This window comes from Astyanax mexicanus, chromosome 22 (assembly GCF_023375975.1).
Source record: "Astyanax mexicanus isolate ESR-SI-001 chromosome 22, AstMex3_surface, whole genome shotgun sequence".
NCBI classification, from domain to species: domain Eukaryota; kingdom Metazoa; phylum Chordata; class Actinopteri; order Characiformes; family Acestrorhamphidae; genus Astyanax; species Astyanax mexicanus.
Window position 1 is genome coordinate 17,178,650 of NC_064429.1, and position 18,500 is coordinate 17,197,149.

Sequence of the window (18,500 nt, forward strand, 5' to 3'; positions counted from 1 at the left end):
TGAGAAATGGCTGAAATAACAAAAATGATTAGTTTCTTTAGTCATTTTTTATTAGATTAGATTTAGATTTTACCAAAACCTCTGGAATATAATCAAGAGGAAGATGGATGATCACAAGACATAAAACCAAGCTGAACTGCTTGAATTTTTGCACCAGAAGTGGCATAAAGTTATCCAAAAGCAGTGTGTAAGACTGGTGGAGGAGAATGTGCCAAGATGCATGAAAACTGTGATTTAAAACCAGGGTTATTCCACCAAATATTGATTTCTGAACTCTTAAAACTTTATAAATATGAACTTGTTTTCTTTGCATTATTGGAGGTCTGAAAGCTCTGCATCTCTTTTATTATTTATTATATATTTTTCTTATTTTAGCCATTTCTCATTTTCTGCAAATAAATGCTCTAAATGACAATATTTTTAAAATGTTGTTCGTAGTTTATAGAATAAAACAACAATGTTCATTTTACTCAAACATAAACCTATAAATAGCAAAATCAGATAAACTGATTCAGAAACTGAAGTAGTTTCTTAATTTTTCCAGAGCTGTATATGCTTCAACTGGATGGGTACAAATATCAAAAATCAAACCTGTGAAGCCTGTTCTCTCCTTACCAGAGGTGTAACTTTGAAGTTACGAAGTACAAATAATTTACATTATTTTACAGAAATTTTGGTTATCTATACTTTTTTTGGAGTTAGTATTTTTCAGACAACTGAAACTATGCAATTTTTACTCCTTAAATATTAAAAATAGCCTTTTTACTCCTATTTCATTTCAGCTTGTTTTTATTCCAGCTTCTCATTGATAGAACCCTGTGGCGCGGCCTAAGCGTTTGTCCTTAATGGCATTTTTTCTCCTTACATTACTTTTACTTTTATGCTTACTTTTAGAAGTAGTTTTGAAATCAGTAATTTAAGACTATTACTTAATGAGTAAAATGCTTAAGTTATAGTTGAAACCATAGTATCTATACTTCTACCTACAGAGTAATGAATGTCAATAATCTCCAAACTCCAATCCACATTTTTCACAGCTCCAACCACAATTTAGAATCTAATTAAATAGTTTTAATTTTAACAATCTAAGAGAATCTGCTGGAGGAAACATTAATGCAATCCATCAAATGGACTGAATCACAAACTGATATATGTTTATAATAGATGTACAATTTACAGTAATGTTGAAAAAATGTAAAAAAACCAAAACAAAAGTACACCCACCTGCTGTGCTCAAAGCTGATAAGGGACCACTGGATGTGGAACACATTGTCACTGACTATGTTGGGTTTGCTGTCTTTTACCAGGAACTTGAAGTTGTCCATGGTCTCCTGAACCCCATCCTCACTCAGAACGTAGCGGATCAGGCCGAGGTTAACGTCAGCTACAGAACAGAACAGATATCGGTTTTGCAAAACACTTTTTAGGGCACATTGTGGAGACTTACTTTGTGTTTGATTTATTATTAACCCATTTCAGACCCTGCATTCATTACAATGGACATAATATAATTATTTAATTGTACATGTTTGCCAATGAACAAGTTTATAAACCAATAAAATGCAAAAACATTGGAAAAACAGTAATAATAGAGCCATTGAGGCAAAGTAACAGCTCATTTTTACAAATGTTATGTGACTTAGAACCATTTTAATATTTTTTTGGTGCTGTTTAGAAATGGTTTCTGAAATTCAAAAGTTTAAATTAAACATAAAATATTACACACAGGCTTCCAATGTAATGGAAATAATAAATTTATAATATATATATATATATATATATATATATATATATATATATATATATATACATATATATATATATTAGTTAATTGGATTTATTTGCTATATAGATTAGATTGTATAGTAGAATATTCCATCACTGGAGATAATTTAGGTATGAAAAAGTTAAATATCCATAAACATCACCGTAAAAGATTCTCCAGAGCCCTAAATCTAGGATCTAATGCTAATGCTAATACTAATACTAATACTAATACATAATCCCACAGCTAATCCCACAGCTAAATCTAACCTGAACCCTAAAGTCTTAATAATCCACTGAGTTTCACAAGCTACTTTATTAATGACTTTGGCATTAGGCAGCTATTCAAGCAAACTGGGACTAAGCAGCCCTATTAATTACAAATAAGGCCATCTGTCAGGATGCCATGCTTACAGCTTATTTTTCTATTTAATTAAACACCATTTTCTGGATTGTATACTTCACAGGATTGACAGTGCTTTATTAGCTCTATTATTGCTGAGGGAGGCACTCGGCGCACTTCACTACCTACTTTGTTTGGTGTGGAGTGAGCTAATCTTTATTTAGTCTTTTTATTTTCCCACATTCTCAGGGGTGCAGCTGAGAAATACTGAAGTCTGGTCTGAGAGAAACAGTGTTTTCTAGGTGGAAACCTTTTTTTTTTTTTTTTTTTACTATTTCAGACCCTGCGTCCATTACAATGGGCATCATGTATTTTCTTCATTTTTTTTTTTAAGTTTTGTTGCACATAACACTATTTGAGAGCTATTTTTTTATTAGAATAGATCATAGAATGGACAAGTTTTTAAACCAGTGAAACAGTAGAGCTTGGTAACAAAGTAACAGCGAATTTTTACTAATTTAATGTGATTTAGAACACATTTTAATCATTTTTTTTATTGTTTAGGGATGATTTATAAAATAAAAAAGTCAATGTAAAATATAAAATATATGACATGCAGACTTTCCAATAAAATGGAAATTATTTAGTATATTTGGTATATAATTTTAACAGAATACTTGAGTCTTCTTTTTTGTGCATTACAGACAGAAAACAGTATTATTACATTTCTTTTCCATCACTAAAAATAATTCAGGTCTGAAAGGGTTAAGTTTATATAAAAGGAACAAGTGAGTTTCCTTTCAATTTAACAAGCACCTTTTCATGTATGATTCTTACAGTTATCAGGGCTCTATCTAAGGCTATTTTAACAGGAGAACTCTGGTGTGAAATAGATTTGGGTTGTAGTAAAACCTGATAACAAGTAGAAACTTCTGTTGAATAGCCCACCTCCATTTAACTCCAGCATTCAAAATACAGACGATCAATTTTAGACAAAGCTCCCAACAGCCTTTCTGATTTTTTACACCAGATTATAAAGGCCATCATCAGTAAACATCCATTTATTTGTATATTTTCATACAAAAGGCACACCAGAGTATAAGGCATACACTTGTAAGGATGCCTAAATCAAAGTGAGCAAGGGTGTCGCCATGTTTCCCTTCTAATGGGGAAGAAAAACGTAATTTGTGAAAATATATATATATATATATTTCAAAGTCAAACAAGCACTAAAAACAGTTTTTTTGTGTAAGTAAAGCGTTTCCGTTTATTTATAGTAAGATTTATGTCTCCCTATTTACTAGTTAGGGCACTATTGAGTATGTCCGCCATTTTTCATTGTGTGTCCGAATCATAAGGGGGAATTCAAGCGTGATTTTGAGGGCACTAAATACCATAATGCATCATGATTTTTAGTAAACATTGCTGCTTACTAAGCGAGTTAAATGTGTCCCAAAATGCATTGCGGATCTCGCTACTAAGCAACAGACAGCCGAAGAAATGGAGCGGACAGCGAGCCAGCAGGGTTGCCAGATTGTTTCAGTGGGATTCAGATAAAACTATTTCACTTGGTAAAACGTGTTTCAAATCCGCCAAAATACTGAGAAAACCACACAAACAGAAGATGTACATCATATCAACAATATTACAGGGTTTACTCCAACATGATCTTAAATAAAATACCTTAAATATCTTAAATATCACTAATTACAAAAAAACGATATTTAGCTGAGTTTATCTGCATGTTTGTATTCTTGAACACAGCTTCAAATTTCCATCAGCATGACTAAAAGCTCTGTCTCTGCCAGGTTAGAAATCTAACTACAACAAAGATAAGTTCAATCCCCAAACTCTTAGCACAGCGTTTCCTCCAGAGAATTTCAGACACAACTCGACTTTTGGCATGAACCACCCAATCTGGCAACACCAGATCCGGTGTATGCTGTTAATTTCAGGTTTTCTTAATGTAGTTAAATAATGTGAGGATTATCTTTTAAACAGCGTAAATATAACAGGCAGAGAAATTACTTCATGATCCGCTCAGAGCTTCACTAACTTTAACTCAGAGTTCAGTTCAGTGTGTTTATGGAGTTTTAAACACGGCTCAACCCCTCTCTCACCTGTGTGTTTATGAGACCGGTGCTGGCGCATGATAATGAGTTACTGTCCGAATTCACTCCTGTTTCACTACTACTTAGTGAACTACATAGTGTCTCCCTAAATAGTGCAACACTAATGAGGGAGTAGGGAGCCATTTTGGTCACAGCCGCAGACTACAGTCTGATATACTCAACTCAACTCTGAATGCTGAAAGAGCTAGCGCTGCGGTTAGCGGCTAATGCTAATTCTGCTGCAGCCAGCCTTTTCTTTTTTTCCGCAAATAAATGCTCAAAATGACAATATTTTTATTTAGAATTTGGGAGAAATGTTGTCTGTAGTTTATAGAATAAAATATCAATGTTCATTTTATTTAAATATATACCTATAAATAGCTAAATCAGAGAAACTGATTCAGAAACTGACGTGGGAGCCCCTAATTAACCTTCATTTTTTACGAGTGTACTATTTTTGGTGCATTTTATATAGAGTAGGGTAAAAACAACCCAACCCCATGGAAAAAATAGGAATCTTCAAAATGTAAGTGAAAGAATTTAATCAGTACCTTGTGTGAAGGAGGTAATGGTAGTTCCTGGTTTGAGCTTGCTCTCCAGAAAGCCATGCTTGGGTTCAGAGGTGATCTCGTAAGTCAGCTGACCGTCATCTGTGTCTGGGTCGATGGTGAGGAGCTCCTTCTTGGTGATCAGGTTTGTGGCCTGGAAGCCAATTTAACATAATTAAGATACTGATATTTAGACAGATACTATATTTACATAGCATTTACATAACTACTGTATACATACAGCTCTGAAAAAAATAAGAGACTACTTAAAGATAATGTTTATCTTTGATTTTACCAAATGGGAAACCTCTGAATATAATCAAAATGAAGATGGGTGATCACAAGCCATCAAACCCTTAAAGCTGAACTGCTTGGATTTTTGCACCAGGAGTGGAATAAAGTTATCCAAAAGCAGTGTGTAAGACTGGTGGAGGAGAACATGCCAAGATGCATGAACACTGTGATTAAAAACAGGGTTATTACACCAAATATTGGTTTCTGGACTCTCAAAACTTTATGAATATGAACTTGTTTGAGGTCTGAAAGCTCTGCATCTTTTTTTGTTATTTCAGCCATTTCTCATTTTCTGCAAATAAATGCTCTAAATTACAATATGTTACGTGGAATTTGGAAGAAATGTTGTCTGTAGTTTACAGAATAAAACAACAAGGTAGATTTTACTCAAACATATACCTATAAATAGCAAAATCAGAAAAAACTGATTCAGAAACTGAAGTGGTCTCTTATTTTTTCTTCAGAGCTGTAAGCTCAGTAACTATTCCTCTAATGGGCTCATCAATAATATCACATCAACCATATCACATTTATTTATTATTACCATTAATAATTAGTAGTTATTTTATTTATAAGAATGGATGTCTGGGCTCATAACAGTAAAAGCCAGTAAAAAAGTTAATACCAGCAGTAGTGTTACTGTGGCCAAGTCCAGATATGACCAGTTGGGGGCAGCAGAGTAGTATAAAAATGACATGACCACTGACCACCTACCAAAAAGTGCAGGAGGAATGTGCTGTTTAAAAGGCAGCTGACTGTATGACATAAAAAAAAACACATGCTTGGTCACCTTGTTGTCCATGTACTCCAACCACTGCAGGCCCAGGTTGGTGACGATGCGAGGAGTTCCATCATCAACGGGCAAGATGTCAATCTTAAACTTCTGAGGAGCTGCAGTGACAACCTGAAACGGCAGTGAGTGTTTTTAATAGTTAATACAATAAAGTTAAAGGTTTTAAAGTATTGATCTGAATTACGATTTATAAATGTCTAAAAAAAAATAAAAATCCACACTTCCACATCCTGTCCTAAAAGATTTAGTGCCGTCATATTTTTTCCAGCGCATGACAAGGTAAAGCAATTTCCTCCCTACAGCCCACCTAGACGATGTTTACTCATCAGCCCTCTGACAACCTGCTGACACGGCTGGAAGAGAGAGGAAAGCTACAGCTGAGAGACGGACATGAGGCGATAAAGTGAGGCAGGGACATTCTCAGTGATCGTCCTAAACACAGTCAATCAAAGATAAGCTTCTTCAAGCGATGAAAGCACTCATTCAATTCTAAATCTCTAAATATTTTTGAATGTTACAGTTAACATTTTTATTTAACATATATAAATATTCTTGTTTTAAGTTTTGGTCATTTTAGGTTTAATTTTTCCACATTGTTTGTTTTCGTCTAGCTGGGAAGGTTATGTGAGAAACCTTCTAACAACCAGTGACAGCATAGCTACTTTGAATAAGTAATCTGATTACTGATTACCCCTTTAAAAACTTTAGTAACTCAGTTACTATCTCTAATCTTCCATTCATTGGAAAAATAATTGAAAAAAAATGTCTTCAAGCAAATTGTGCACTTTCTGTTCATAAATAACTGTCTAGACCAATTTCAGTCATGTTTCCAGCCTAATCATAGTACTGAGACTGCGTTTATTAAGGATATCGATGACATTTGTTTAAATACAGACTCAGGAAAAAATGTCTAATCTACTATTACTTGATCTCAGCGCTGCATTTGACACCATTGACCACAAATTTTCATAAATAGACTTGAGAACTGGGTTGGACTTCAGGTTCAGTTCATACCTTCAAGGACTGTGCCAGTGACCTGTGGTGTACCCCAGGGATCAATTCCTGGACCACTCATACTGGTACTATTACTGGTCTGTAAATGTCTTAATGGTGCAGGACCAGCACATTTATCTGATTTGCTCCAGCAATATGAGCCGAGCAGATACCTCAGATCATCAGGAACTGGTCAGTTAGTGCCGTCTTAGGTAAAAAAAAAAAAAAAAAAACTAAACATGCAACTCCAAACGTTTCTTCAGATTTTACGATGTGTTTTTAAAGCTAGGTAGCACTTTGTCGCAGCACAGAGTGAACAACCAACCTTGATATTTAAACTACGAAGACAGGAATATGTAGGTAGGAACCACGGACCACATAAATGAGAGAAATCAGAACAAGTTAGCAGCTCATACAATCAGACCAGTGCTGCTGTTTGCCCCCCAAAATGAACAAACATTTGTTTTGGTTACCTGTGTATAATCTTCTAAAATCTTGGTTTCTATTCCATCCAAGAAGATTGATATGGTGTGTGGCCGCTACTGTCTGTTTTTCCCAGTGTTTGTAAACAGGTTTGTTAGGTAGATGTTACCGTGCGTCCACACCGAACGCGACGCGAGCGACAAAGCAGCCGGAAGTCATTCATTTTCAATTAGAGCCAGCGACACTGGGCGACGCGATGCGAAGCGGGCGGTTTGAGCGACGCGAGAGAGTTGACCAGAACTTAACTTTATGCAAATGAGCAGCGACGCGCGGCGGCGACTACCAATCAGAAACAGATTCTCATATGTTCGGCCTGAAATCGCTGCTCTGATTTTCGGTTCCTACTGAAGATTTATTCCGCCAGCAAAACGGAGAGAACAGAACTGAACTGAACTGAGCTGATCTGAGGTAAAATACTCCACTACACCAGCAGCTACCCCACTATAGTACTATCCTTACAGAATTACCTTTTTTAATAGAAAACTATATATTAAAACTGAGGAAATTATTTATTAAATTAACAGATTTATGACAACTAAAGAATATTTTTTAAAATTAACAGAACCTTTTATTGAAACAAAGGGAATTATTTATTAAAGTTAACATAACGATTTATTACAACTGAAGAAAGTATTTAACACATTTAACGTAACGATTTATTCAAACTGAGGTATGGAATTTGGAACGATTTAGTTAAATCTGAGAGAATTATTTATTACATTTTACAGAAAGATTTATTAAAACTGAGGGAATTATTTATTAAATTAAGAGAAAGACTGTTTATTAAATCAAGAGGATTATTTAATATATTTAAGTAAACATATTAATTACATCCAAGGAATAATTTATTACATTAAGTTAACAATACTATACAACAATACTACTAACAACACTATTTTAAATTATGGACAAATATATTTATATTATATAATATATTGTAAGAGAATGATTTACTACATTAAGGAAAATAATGTATTATATTTAAGTAAACCCATTTATTGTAATATGAAATAGTTATGTTAAATAATTGTACTTAATAATAGTTATAAAATATATAAAGATTTATTGTTTGTGAAACGTCTGTACGACTGTTTATGGTTTAGGAATTGTGTAGATAGGCTGAACCCTTGTTTCTGTATTAGGAAAACGCCCACCAGCGACAGCTCGTTCTGAGTGAGACACGCCCACAAGTGACTCATCGCCTGTTGCACAGGCGACACAGAGCGATTTTATCGCGTTCGGTGTGAACGTACAGTTAGATAGTTGTGGATAGTTGGTTGTTATGGTATTGATGAGTACTGTATTTAATAGAGGATGACATTGTTTCTGCTAGGTGGTTGGTATGGAATTTTTAGCTTTGATTTGGAGTTTTAGCTTACTGGATTCTAGAAAGTGGTAGCTAGAGTGTTGCCAAGTGGTTGCTGTGGTACACCAAGTAGATGGTTGGGTGTTATGAATATACTGTTTTTGGATTATTGTGGCATAAACACATTTCACTCTGTTTATCTCTATAAGAAAAATAGTCTACACCTCTGGAAAAATTAAGAGACCACTTAAGTTTCTGAATCAGTTTCTCTATGATTTTGCTATTTATAGCTATATGTTTGAGTAAAATGAACATTGTTGTTTCATTCTATAAACTACTGATGACATTTCTCCCAAATTCCAAATTTTTTTTTTTCATTTAGAGCATTTATTTGCAGAAAACGATGCATCTCAAATAATGGAAAGAAAAGATTCATAAAGTTTTAAGAGTTCAGAAATCAATATTTGGTGGAATAACCCTGGTTTTTAATCACAGTTTTCTTGCATCTTGGCATGTTCTCCTCCACCAGTCTTACACACTGCTTTTGGATAACTTTATGCCTTTACTCCTGGTGCTAAAATTCAAGCAGTTCAGTTTGGTTTGATGGCTTGTGATCATCTGTTTTCCTCTTGATTATATTCCAGAGGTTTCAATTTGGTAAAATCAAAGAAACTCATCAATTATTTTAAGTGGTCTCTGATTTTTTTTTCCAGAGCTGTATATATATATATATATATTGTCGCTGATACTGATGCTTATTTAGGTCACTCCTATACACACAGATCACTAACCTCTTTTCCTCCTTCTTCTATGATGAAGAACATGTTGGTGCTGTCGCTGACGGTGAAGGTGAAGCGGTCTTTAAGAGAGTTGCTGCCGTCATGGTTGTAGCTGATGCGGTTCTGATAGATGTCGTCCATGGTGAAGGTGTTAGTCTGCCGGTAGTGCTGACCGTTGCTGGTGCGCTCGATGGTGCCGTGACGAGGAGCCTGGACAATAGTGAAAGTGATCGAGTCCTCCTGACAGAGACAGAAACAGAAACACAGAGAGAGAAATGGAGTGTATGTACAATGTACAGTATACAGTATGCATTCTGTAAGCTGTGATCTATACAACATTACTAATGCAAGATAAAGCAGTGTAGAAACTACCTCTGTATCTGCATCCACAGCCTTCAGCTCAAACTCTGTGATGGTCTTCCTCACTCCCTCCTGCACACGCATGCCAGGCACCTGCAGCACGGGCAGAGAGTCGTCCACTGGCCGGATACTGATGTAGAAGGTCTGGGAGATCTGCAGCACACAGATAAAAGTGTCATGTAAAAATTGCCATCTACACATTACCTACAGCTACACATTAATTTCTTTAACATTAAGTGAGTTAATTGTTAATTGGTCAGCTTTAACTCTGATTTTTCACGTTTCCTTTTATATATATATATATATATATATATATATATATATATATATATATATATATATGTATATATATGTAAGAAAAACTTTTCAGGTAGTGAACTTCAAAAAAAAATTAAAGTGACAGTTCATAAGTTTTCGGTGAGAACATGGAGAATTGCACTTAGCATAGATAAATAAAATACTTTTTTTAGAGTTTGCAGTTCTGATACCTTCTCCATGTTCGCAGTAGTTCTTGTATCAGAGTCATTAGCAGCAAGCACCATGGTAGCTCAGGTGAACTAGTTGTTATAGCCAGAAAATATCTTGGGACCTACCAGACCCGCTGCTGTTAGAATGATTATATATCTGGCTTTGCATGAATGGCAGCAGAAACCCACTACCCATAAATGTTGTCTTTCTACTCAGAAACTAAAAATATTTAAATAAAAAAATAAATTTAAAGACTGCTGCTTTAAACTAGACATTTACACCTTAAATCAGCCATGATTATACTGTGCGTTGATCGCTTTTGTCCCACCAAATCAGTCCTGCCTCATCGAGGCATTGAATCGAATTGAAATGACCAAACTGAAAACCTCTGGAATATAATCAAAAGGAAGATGCATGATCCCAAGCCATCAAACATGAAGCTAAACTGCTTGAATTTGTGCACCAGGAGTGGCAAAAGTTATCCAAAAAGCAGTGTGTAAGACTGGTGGAGGAGAGCAGGCCAAGATGCATGAAAACTGTGATTAAAAACCACAAAATATTGATTTCTGAACTCTTAAATCTTTATGATCTATATGATCTTGTTTTCTTTGCATTATTTGAGATCTTTTTGTCTTTTTTGTTATTTCTGGAAATAAATGCTCTAAATGCGAATATTTTTATTTGGAATTTGGGAGAAATGTTGTTCGTAGTTTATAGAATAAAACAACAATGTTCATTTTACTCAAACATATACCTATAAATAGCAAAATCAGAGAAACTGAAAAGTGGTCTCTCTCTCTCTCTCTCTCTCTCTCTCTCTCTCTATATATATATATATATATATATATATATATATATATATATATATATATACACACACACAGTTCAGAAATCAATATTTCTTGGAATAACTGGTTTTTAATCACAGTCTTTATGCATCTTGGCATAGTCTTCTCCGCCAGTCATACACACTGCTTTTGGATAACTTTATGCCACCCCTGGTGCAAAAATTGAAGCAGTTCAGTTTGGTTTGATGGCTTGTGATCATCCATCTTCCTCTTGATTATATTCCAGAGGTTTTCATCTTGGTAAAATCAATCATCAAGAAACTCATCATTTTTTTAATGGTCTCTTATTTATTTTCAGAACTGTATATAAATCAACCAATCATGAAACAACATGCCACTCCATTACTCAAAAAAACGGATATATGCATACTTTTTCCAAAATTGTTTGTAAGATAACAAGTAAACCCAGAAGAACAGAGAATGGAACTGTGGAAGGAGTGTACTGTTATACTCCTAATAGAAACGGCACACTGTGTAAGCTGGTCAGAAACTGGTCCTCCTATTTAAATGCAAATTGAAAGAAAACAATTCAGAAACAAATAAAAGCCTAACAAATAAGCAGCTACAGAGTTGTACCCGAAAAAAAAAGACTAAATTGAGTTTCTAATTGAAGCGCAGCTCGTTTATAACTCATTTAGAACTGGTCTGTATGGGATCAAAAGCGCTAATTGATTGTGCCGATTCGGTGTCCTATAGACCATTCTTCAGATACCTCTCTCTATCTCTCTCTCTCTCGCTCTCTCTCTATCAGTCTCTCTCTCTCTCTCTCTCTCTCTCTCTCTCTCTCTGAAGAGGCACTTGCTTGTGTGGAGGAGAGTTTTCCACTTGAGCGCTCTACGCTTTCTGTGCATTGTGTGATAACTTCAATGCCCTGCTGTGTTAATCTCTCAATAGCTCTTTGGCCAGTTTGTATGTGTTTACTCGAGCAAGGCTTGTGCTCATTAGCATGTGTGCGTGCTCGTACGTGAGTGTGTGTGTATGCGTGTGTGTGTATTTTTACCTCGTTAGCCCCGTCCGACACGGTGAAAGAGAATTCATCCGAGTGTTTCTCCTCTTCGCTGGTGTGGACGTACTGGACGTTGCGGGAGGCCAGGTCAGCCTGAGAGAAGGTGCTGATGCGCTTGCCTGAAATGATTAAATTGAAGATTATCAATCTAAAAAAATCATTCTCATTTAAATATTTATTAAAGAAAATATGCTAAAATAAGATCTCTCTAAAGAGAGAGATCTCTCTAATAGCATCAGCCTACCTAAACACAGAGGTCTTACTGGTTCAAATGCATTAACGAGGGAAGAACTTCTTAAGACCTGCCAACCTTGAAATAATTTTATGAGTACAGCCCACACCCTCTCTCCCCACTCAGTGTGTGTTTGTGTGTGTGCGCAAGTGTGTATATGAAAGACAAAGAGAGAGAGAGAGAGAGAGACAGAGTGAGTGAGGGAAAGAGAAAGACAGAGCGCTGAAGAGTCTTCAGCACAGTGACGTGTCGAGGACAATGAAGCGTGGATGAAAGTAGCAGAAGGCTCTTGGGCAGCATGATATTGGAAAAAATTTTCACTGCAAATGTTCTTTATTTTGACGATATACCGCAATATTGAACAAGGCAGGGCCCATGACATCACCAGCCCAACCCCACCCCCACCCGCACGATGTCTCGCAACAGTAATCTGCCCTCTAATCAGGCATTTAGATGGCTTTTTAAAAGCTAAATAAAAGCATTTTTCTGGGATTAAAAGCGAGAATTCAGCTGTAACTGTAAATATCTACGCAAAACTGTGCTGGACTCAGGTGCACAGCTTTCGACACATGCTTTAAACCATATATCATGCAGCCCTAGATGGCTCCATATGTAGCTTGCTGGATCAGCGCCCACACAGACGAACTTGGTGGGACGACATGGTGAAATGCAAGATCAAACAATATGCATACAAGGGTACTAGGAGGTCAAACTGCATAAAAAAAGGCTTTCTCGGGGTTCATACACTTTTTAACCAATACATTTCCATGATTTTTCATGACTTTTGCATGTCTTTCATAGCCATATTGTTTTTAAAGCATCAGACATGCAGACAGGTCCTGAGAGCTGTATAGCTAAATTACTGAATTAACTCTGAACGGACGTATTTTGTTAGCTTAAAATAGTTGTTCTCCATTGGTTAACAGAAACACAAATATTTGTAGACCAAATTTCCATGACTTTTTAAAACCTTCTGGGTATTTTTTATTTTTCTAAAACTTTTCTTTAAAAAATTGCTTTTTTTTTAAGATTCCATGACTTTTCCAGGTTTTTCATGACCGTATGAACCCAGCTTTCTATTTCTACAGTATTTGACTGCTCCTGTATTAAGGATGCAGTGTGTGTTTGTGTGTGTGTTTTTTGGTACCTGGATTGGTGGAAAGTTCAAGGTGTCCCAGCTGGGTCTGCTTGGTGATGCGGTAAACCAGTTCTCCAGGCTCGCTGTCCTGGTCAGTGGCAGAGAGCTGCAGGGTAGTGATCTTCTTCACTGAGTTCTCATCCAGCACCAGACCCTTATTCACCACCACTGACGGGGGAAGCTTATCCTCTGAAGCAGAATAAATCAACTTAAATTATTTTTTATTTCCTTTTAGTGTAAACTCTCCAATGGCATGTACTAAATCTCTTAAAGGTCTCTCTCCGCTAAAATCCTCTTTTTCTTGATTTATTGTGAAAAACCATAGGTCTCTGTTAGTTGTATATGTATGCTGGACATTAAACTCTTCCTCAGCCTCCACTGTCTGCAGTAGCTAGTACAAAAAAAAATCCTCAGAAATATGAGTTGATCAGAGAGATGTAAAATGTTGAGGTTAACCAGTAAGCTCATGGCCTGCAAAAAAAAAAGAAGAAAAAAGCTACATACCTAAAACACTGATGAAGAAGGACTCGTCAATCAGTTTGTTACCCTCCGGATCCTCAAGGTCGAACTTGAAGGAGAAACTGCCTCCACTGTCTCCTTTCTCATGGATATATTCCAGAAAGCCTGTTATATAAAACATAAACCTGATGATAAGACCCTGCAGAAATCTGTATTCAGACAGACTGACAGCCGTACTGAAGAAACACGTCACACGTCAAGCCATCACACTTATATTTAGATTGTGCCAGAATGCATTTCTTGTGAAACGCTTCACGGAATCTCCAAAGCACTGACCAGGCTTTCAAACATTTCACTGCTTTCTGTGACACGCTGTGAGAGAAGTGAGAGAGGAACCTTTATTGATGTCCTCCTGAGTGAAGCTCCGGACTGGTCCTCTGGCAGAGAGCTGGACTTTGCTTCTGCCTTTGGTCAGCTGAAGGATGCCCACACTCACGTCTTTGGTCAGACTGAACTTCAGTTTTAAGTTGTCAGAATCAATATCCGTCCCTTTCAGCTGCTGCTCTGTGATTTTAGATGAGGAACCTGGTGAAGAAAAGGGTAAGTATTTCATTCATTTATACATAATCAGGAAAATGCCTTTATAAAGAGAGAGTATAACTGTACTGTATAGACATTTACACATATACAGGTCTGGAAAAAAAAGAGACTACCTTAGTTTCTGAATCAGTTTCTCTGATTTTGCTATGTATAGGTAAATGTTTGAGTAAAATGAACATGGTTGTTTTATTCTATAAACTAAGGACAACATTTCTCCCAAATTCCAAATAAAAATATGGTCATTTAGAGCATTTATTTGCAGAAAATGAGAAATGGCTAAAGTAGTAAAAAAAGATGCAGCGCTTTCAGACCTCAAATAATGCAAAGAAGACAAGTTCATATTCATAATGTTATAAGGTCTCCTTTCGCGGCATTCATGGCATTCATTCATGTTAGAGACCACAACACATACAATATGATGGAATAAGACATTTAAGTGTTCTGAAATCAATATTTGGTGGAAGAACTCTGGTTTTTAATCACAGTTTTCATGCAACTTGGAATGTTCTCCTCCACCAGTCTTACACTCTGCTTTTGGATAACTTTATGCCTTTACTCCTGGTGCAAAAATTCAAGCAGTTCAGTTTGGTTTGATGGCTTGTGATCATCCATCTTCCTCTTGATTATATTCCAGAGGTTTTAAATTTGGTAAAATCAAAGAAACTCATCATTTTGAAGTAGTTTCAAAAAGGAGCTGTAGGAGCTGTAAGTCACACACACCTTGTCTCAACATCGATACGAGGCCTCTTAACGGGTGCAAATATTTTTGCAATTACTTATTTGACGATAAGTTTATGTACCTGCTGCTAGCTGAAGGCCTCGGTTGATGGTGACTCTGGGTCCTTCACTCTTTTTCACGTCCATGCTAAACTCCAGACGTCCTGTCTCTGTATGAACTCCATCCGTCACTGAGAATCGAATCTCGTCAGTCACAGAGCCGTGTCCGTCCGGGGTGTAGACCAGCAGCTCGTCTAGAACATCCTGGTAGGTGAAGGTGGAGCCCTGAAGGAGGATCTTGCCGTTCTCTAGTGGCTGGGAGTAGAACTGCCTCCTACGTAGCTTGCCTGTATATAAAAAAAAAGCAGTGGTGAGAGTTATACAGCACTAAACCCATAGACTATAAAACACACTGACACACTGCTGTCTAACACATTTCTTAATAAAGCCAGCATTTGACCTCTACTACCCAGCCTGCAGCACTTTGTGTAAGGCTGTAGAGCACTCAGCGTTCCTGCCCTGTGTCATTCTGAGACTATTACAGCTGCAGAAGGTCCTTCAGTGCTGTCATTTCTCAGTATTATACTCCATAATACTGACTGAAAATAAAACTATACGAAATCTGCCATGAAGCCCCCCTGACATGCTGCAATAAAAGCCCAGTCAATGGAGCCCTGTGGGCTGTGGCCTTTCCCTGCCAACGCCGTTAACCTCAGAGACCCCCGTCTGCTAAATGGCATGGCATACAATGAAAGCATCATGGGTCAGTCTGAGAAGAGCTGGAAACAAAACTTGAAAAGATGGACACATAGAGGGATATCAGAGGGAGGGAGGGTGAGAGAGGTTTTAATACTTTTTAATTAGATGCTAAAACTAGCTTTAAATTTAAAGTGGCAGTCCGTATTATTTTGTTTCTAAACTGAAAGCAGAAGCATTTCTGAGTCGAAAAGAAACAAAATACTGTGTTTAATGGAACCAGTGTGCTGGAACGACCCTTCAAGCCAAGCCTAATATATTCATTCTAAAAACTGGGGTGTCAGTCGCTTTTCACAGGAGTTCTTCTTCTGGCCACATCACATGTTTTTACGTACTTACGTCACACATAGAGCCTCTAAAAATGGATCCGGCTCAGTTTTACTGAACGCGAGCAGCTGTTGGAGCAATGGAGACTTCAGAAGGGGAAACTCAGAGCTCAGTAGCTCATTCACTCATAGTAAAACCAAAGTGTGTAGTTGAAGTGAAGTTTCTGACTGAGGGCTCCCTCTATCTCTCTCTCTCTCTTTCACTCTGACTAAACATAACCTGGAATCGGATTCATCCACTCTAAAAGAAGGTCGCATTACACCCGCCCAGTTAAAATGATTCTTCCGCATGCTCGATGCAATTACCCATTCTCACCAGAGAGGGCCATAAATCCCCCAAATCCCAAAAAAAGTACCAGTCAAAAGTCCAGACCATCCAAACTATGAGGAAAACCATATTAAGTTCTTAAATTTTGGTTAAAATGATTAAATTCTGGTAACAAAAAAAAAGCTTATAAGTATATTTTGGATTCTTCAAAGTAGCACCTCTTGTTTAGATGATAGTTTATCACATCTTGGCTGGATTTTCTCAGTCAGCTTAATGAAGTCGAGTCATCTGAAATTAAGGCTTTCAGTTAACAGCTGTGCTGAACTTATCAAGAGTTAATTACTTAAATTTCTTGTCTCTTAATGTGTTTGAGAGCATCAGTTGTAAAGTAGTGAAGAGGTAGAGTTTGTATACAGTGAATAACTCTGAGTAATGTTCTAATCCAAAGAAAAATAACTTTATGAAAAAATAAGGGTCAGTCAATACGAAACATTTTAAGAACTTAAATTATCCTCAAATGCAGTCCCAAAGACCATCAAAAACAATCTGATGAAACTGGCTCTCATCAGGTCCACCCCAGGAAAGGAAGACCAAGAGCTGATTTTTCGCTCTGACAGAAACTTTTACCAGCTATATTAGCATTGTAGCACCAGTGCACAACTAAAAAAAAAAAGCAAACTTCCAACGTCAATCGTGTCTAGATTTGGGAACACTGCAAATTTAATTCTTTGCAGTTATTTTAATATTTTAAAAAGCACTAAACCTTGAACCTCACTTAAACCTCTAACTCTCAAAGTGGCTAAACTATGCTCTCACAGAAGTCTATACGCACTGCCAAGCTCCAGAATACATAAATGTTTTGTGTTCAGGGTGAAGTCACCTTCTCAGCAGGGTCACAGACACATCTCTCAACTCTCCTCAGCACCAAAAAATGGGAATATGGGAATATGCATCATTTATCAGCCCACAGAAACTTTCCTGCAGAAACCAGGAGAACAAAAAGAGAAAAACGAACCGTATGACGGCTTTTTGATGACGGTGAGCAGAATCTCGTTCTCTGGTGTGTCCAGATCCAGAACGCTGAGGGAGGAATTGGTGATGACCACACCGGTGTTCTCCTCCACGTGGATGCTGCTCACTGAGATTACTGGAACTTTGTCTTCTTTGGTTTGCTGGAAGATCAATACAAGACAAGCTGTGTTAGTGCTTTAAACAAGTCCAGGAGACCAACAGATCTTACCAGATCTTTCCAGATGTTCTCATTCTCCATGATATCTAGTAAAGACTGATTATAGAATATATTTATTACTGATATCATGACATGTTGGACCATTGACTTCTGGTGAAATTAGAAAAATAATCTAAGAAATGCACTTTTTCACATTACAATATATGTGGGACATTCCAGGATTTTGGTATATTTCCTTTCCCACTACTTAAATTTCATATGTACATATCCAAAATATCTAAATGACTATTTTTTTGCGAAAAATGTAATTGTTATAAGACAAACTGTAAAATATGGTGGAAAAATAAGCTCCTTAGATATTATTCAAAAGACTGAATACCTTTGGACCACCTCAAAAAATGACCGTCTCTTTTGTCCCACACATTGGGTGACCTTCTCCTTTGGCAAATTTAACAATTAAAATAAGCTCTAAATAAATGACTTCCTCTTGTATATTGTTGATATGCATCTCCTTTACTTATGAAAACAGCTTCTTTGGTCTACATTGTTTTGCATGTTACAGTTTTTATGCTATGTTGTCCCACAACATGCACTCAACCCTGTTACCATAAGGAATTTTACCTGACAGAAAAAGAGTTAAAAATATTTGTCTACTGGCACAAAGGAAGTGACATCACAAGGACATTTTCTGCCCACATGGCAAGACCAAGAGTAAGTGC

The 18,500-nt window shown here is 36.7% G+C and overlaps 2 protein-coding genes across 3 annotated transcripts in view; one reads left to right on the forward strand and one right to left on the reverse strand.

The window, feature by feature from the left end:
• The window catches only part of LOC125786735 (cyclin-dependent kinase 5 activator 1-like), an 832,135-nt gene that overhangs the window by 539,955 nt on the left and 273,680 nt on the right, over positions 1–18,500 (forward strand). The window lies entirely within an intron of this gene.
• fras1 (Fraser extracellular matrix complex subunit 1) overlaps positions 1–18,500 on the reverse strand; it is a 248,149-nt gene that overhangs the window by 22,946 nt on the left and 206,703 nt on the right. For both annotated transcript variants that reach the window (XM_022664877.2, XM_022664876.2), the window contains 11 exons: positions 17,608–17,764; positions 15,326–15,589; positions 14,322–14,510; positions 13,971–14,090; positions 13,476–13,655; positions 12,091–12,215; positions 9,787–9,927; positions 9,427–9,654; positions 5,851–5,964; positions 4,770–4,920; positions 1,225–1,384 (listed from right to left, as the gene is read on the reverse strand). In XM_022664877.2, the coding sequence (XP_022520598.2) occupies positions 1,225–1,384; positions 4,770–4,920; positions 5,851–5,964; positions 9,427–9,654; positions 9,787–9,927; positions 12,091–12,215; positions 13,476–13,655; positions 13,971–14,090; positions 14,322–14,510; positions 15,326–15,589; positions 17,608–17,764 (1,829 nt within the window). The remainder of the gene's footprint in view (positions 1–1,224; positions 1,385–4,769; positions 4,921–5,850; positions 5,965–9,426; positions 9,655–9,786; positions 9,928–12,090; positions 12,216–13,475; positions 13,656–13,970; positions 14,091–14,321; positions 14,511–15,325; positions 15,590–17,607; positions 17,765–18,500) is intronic.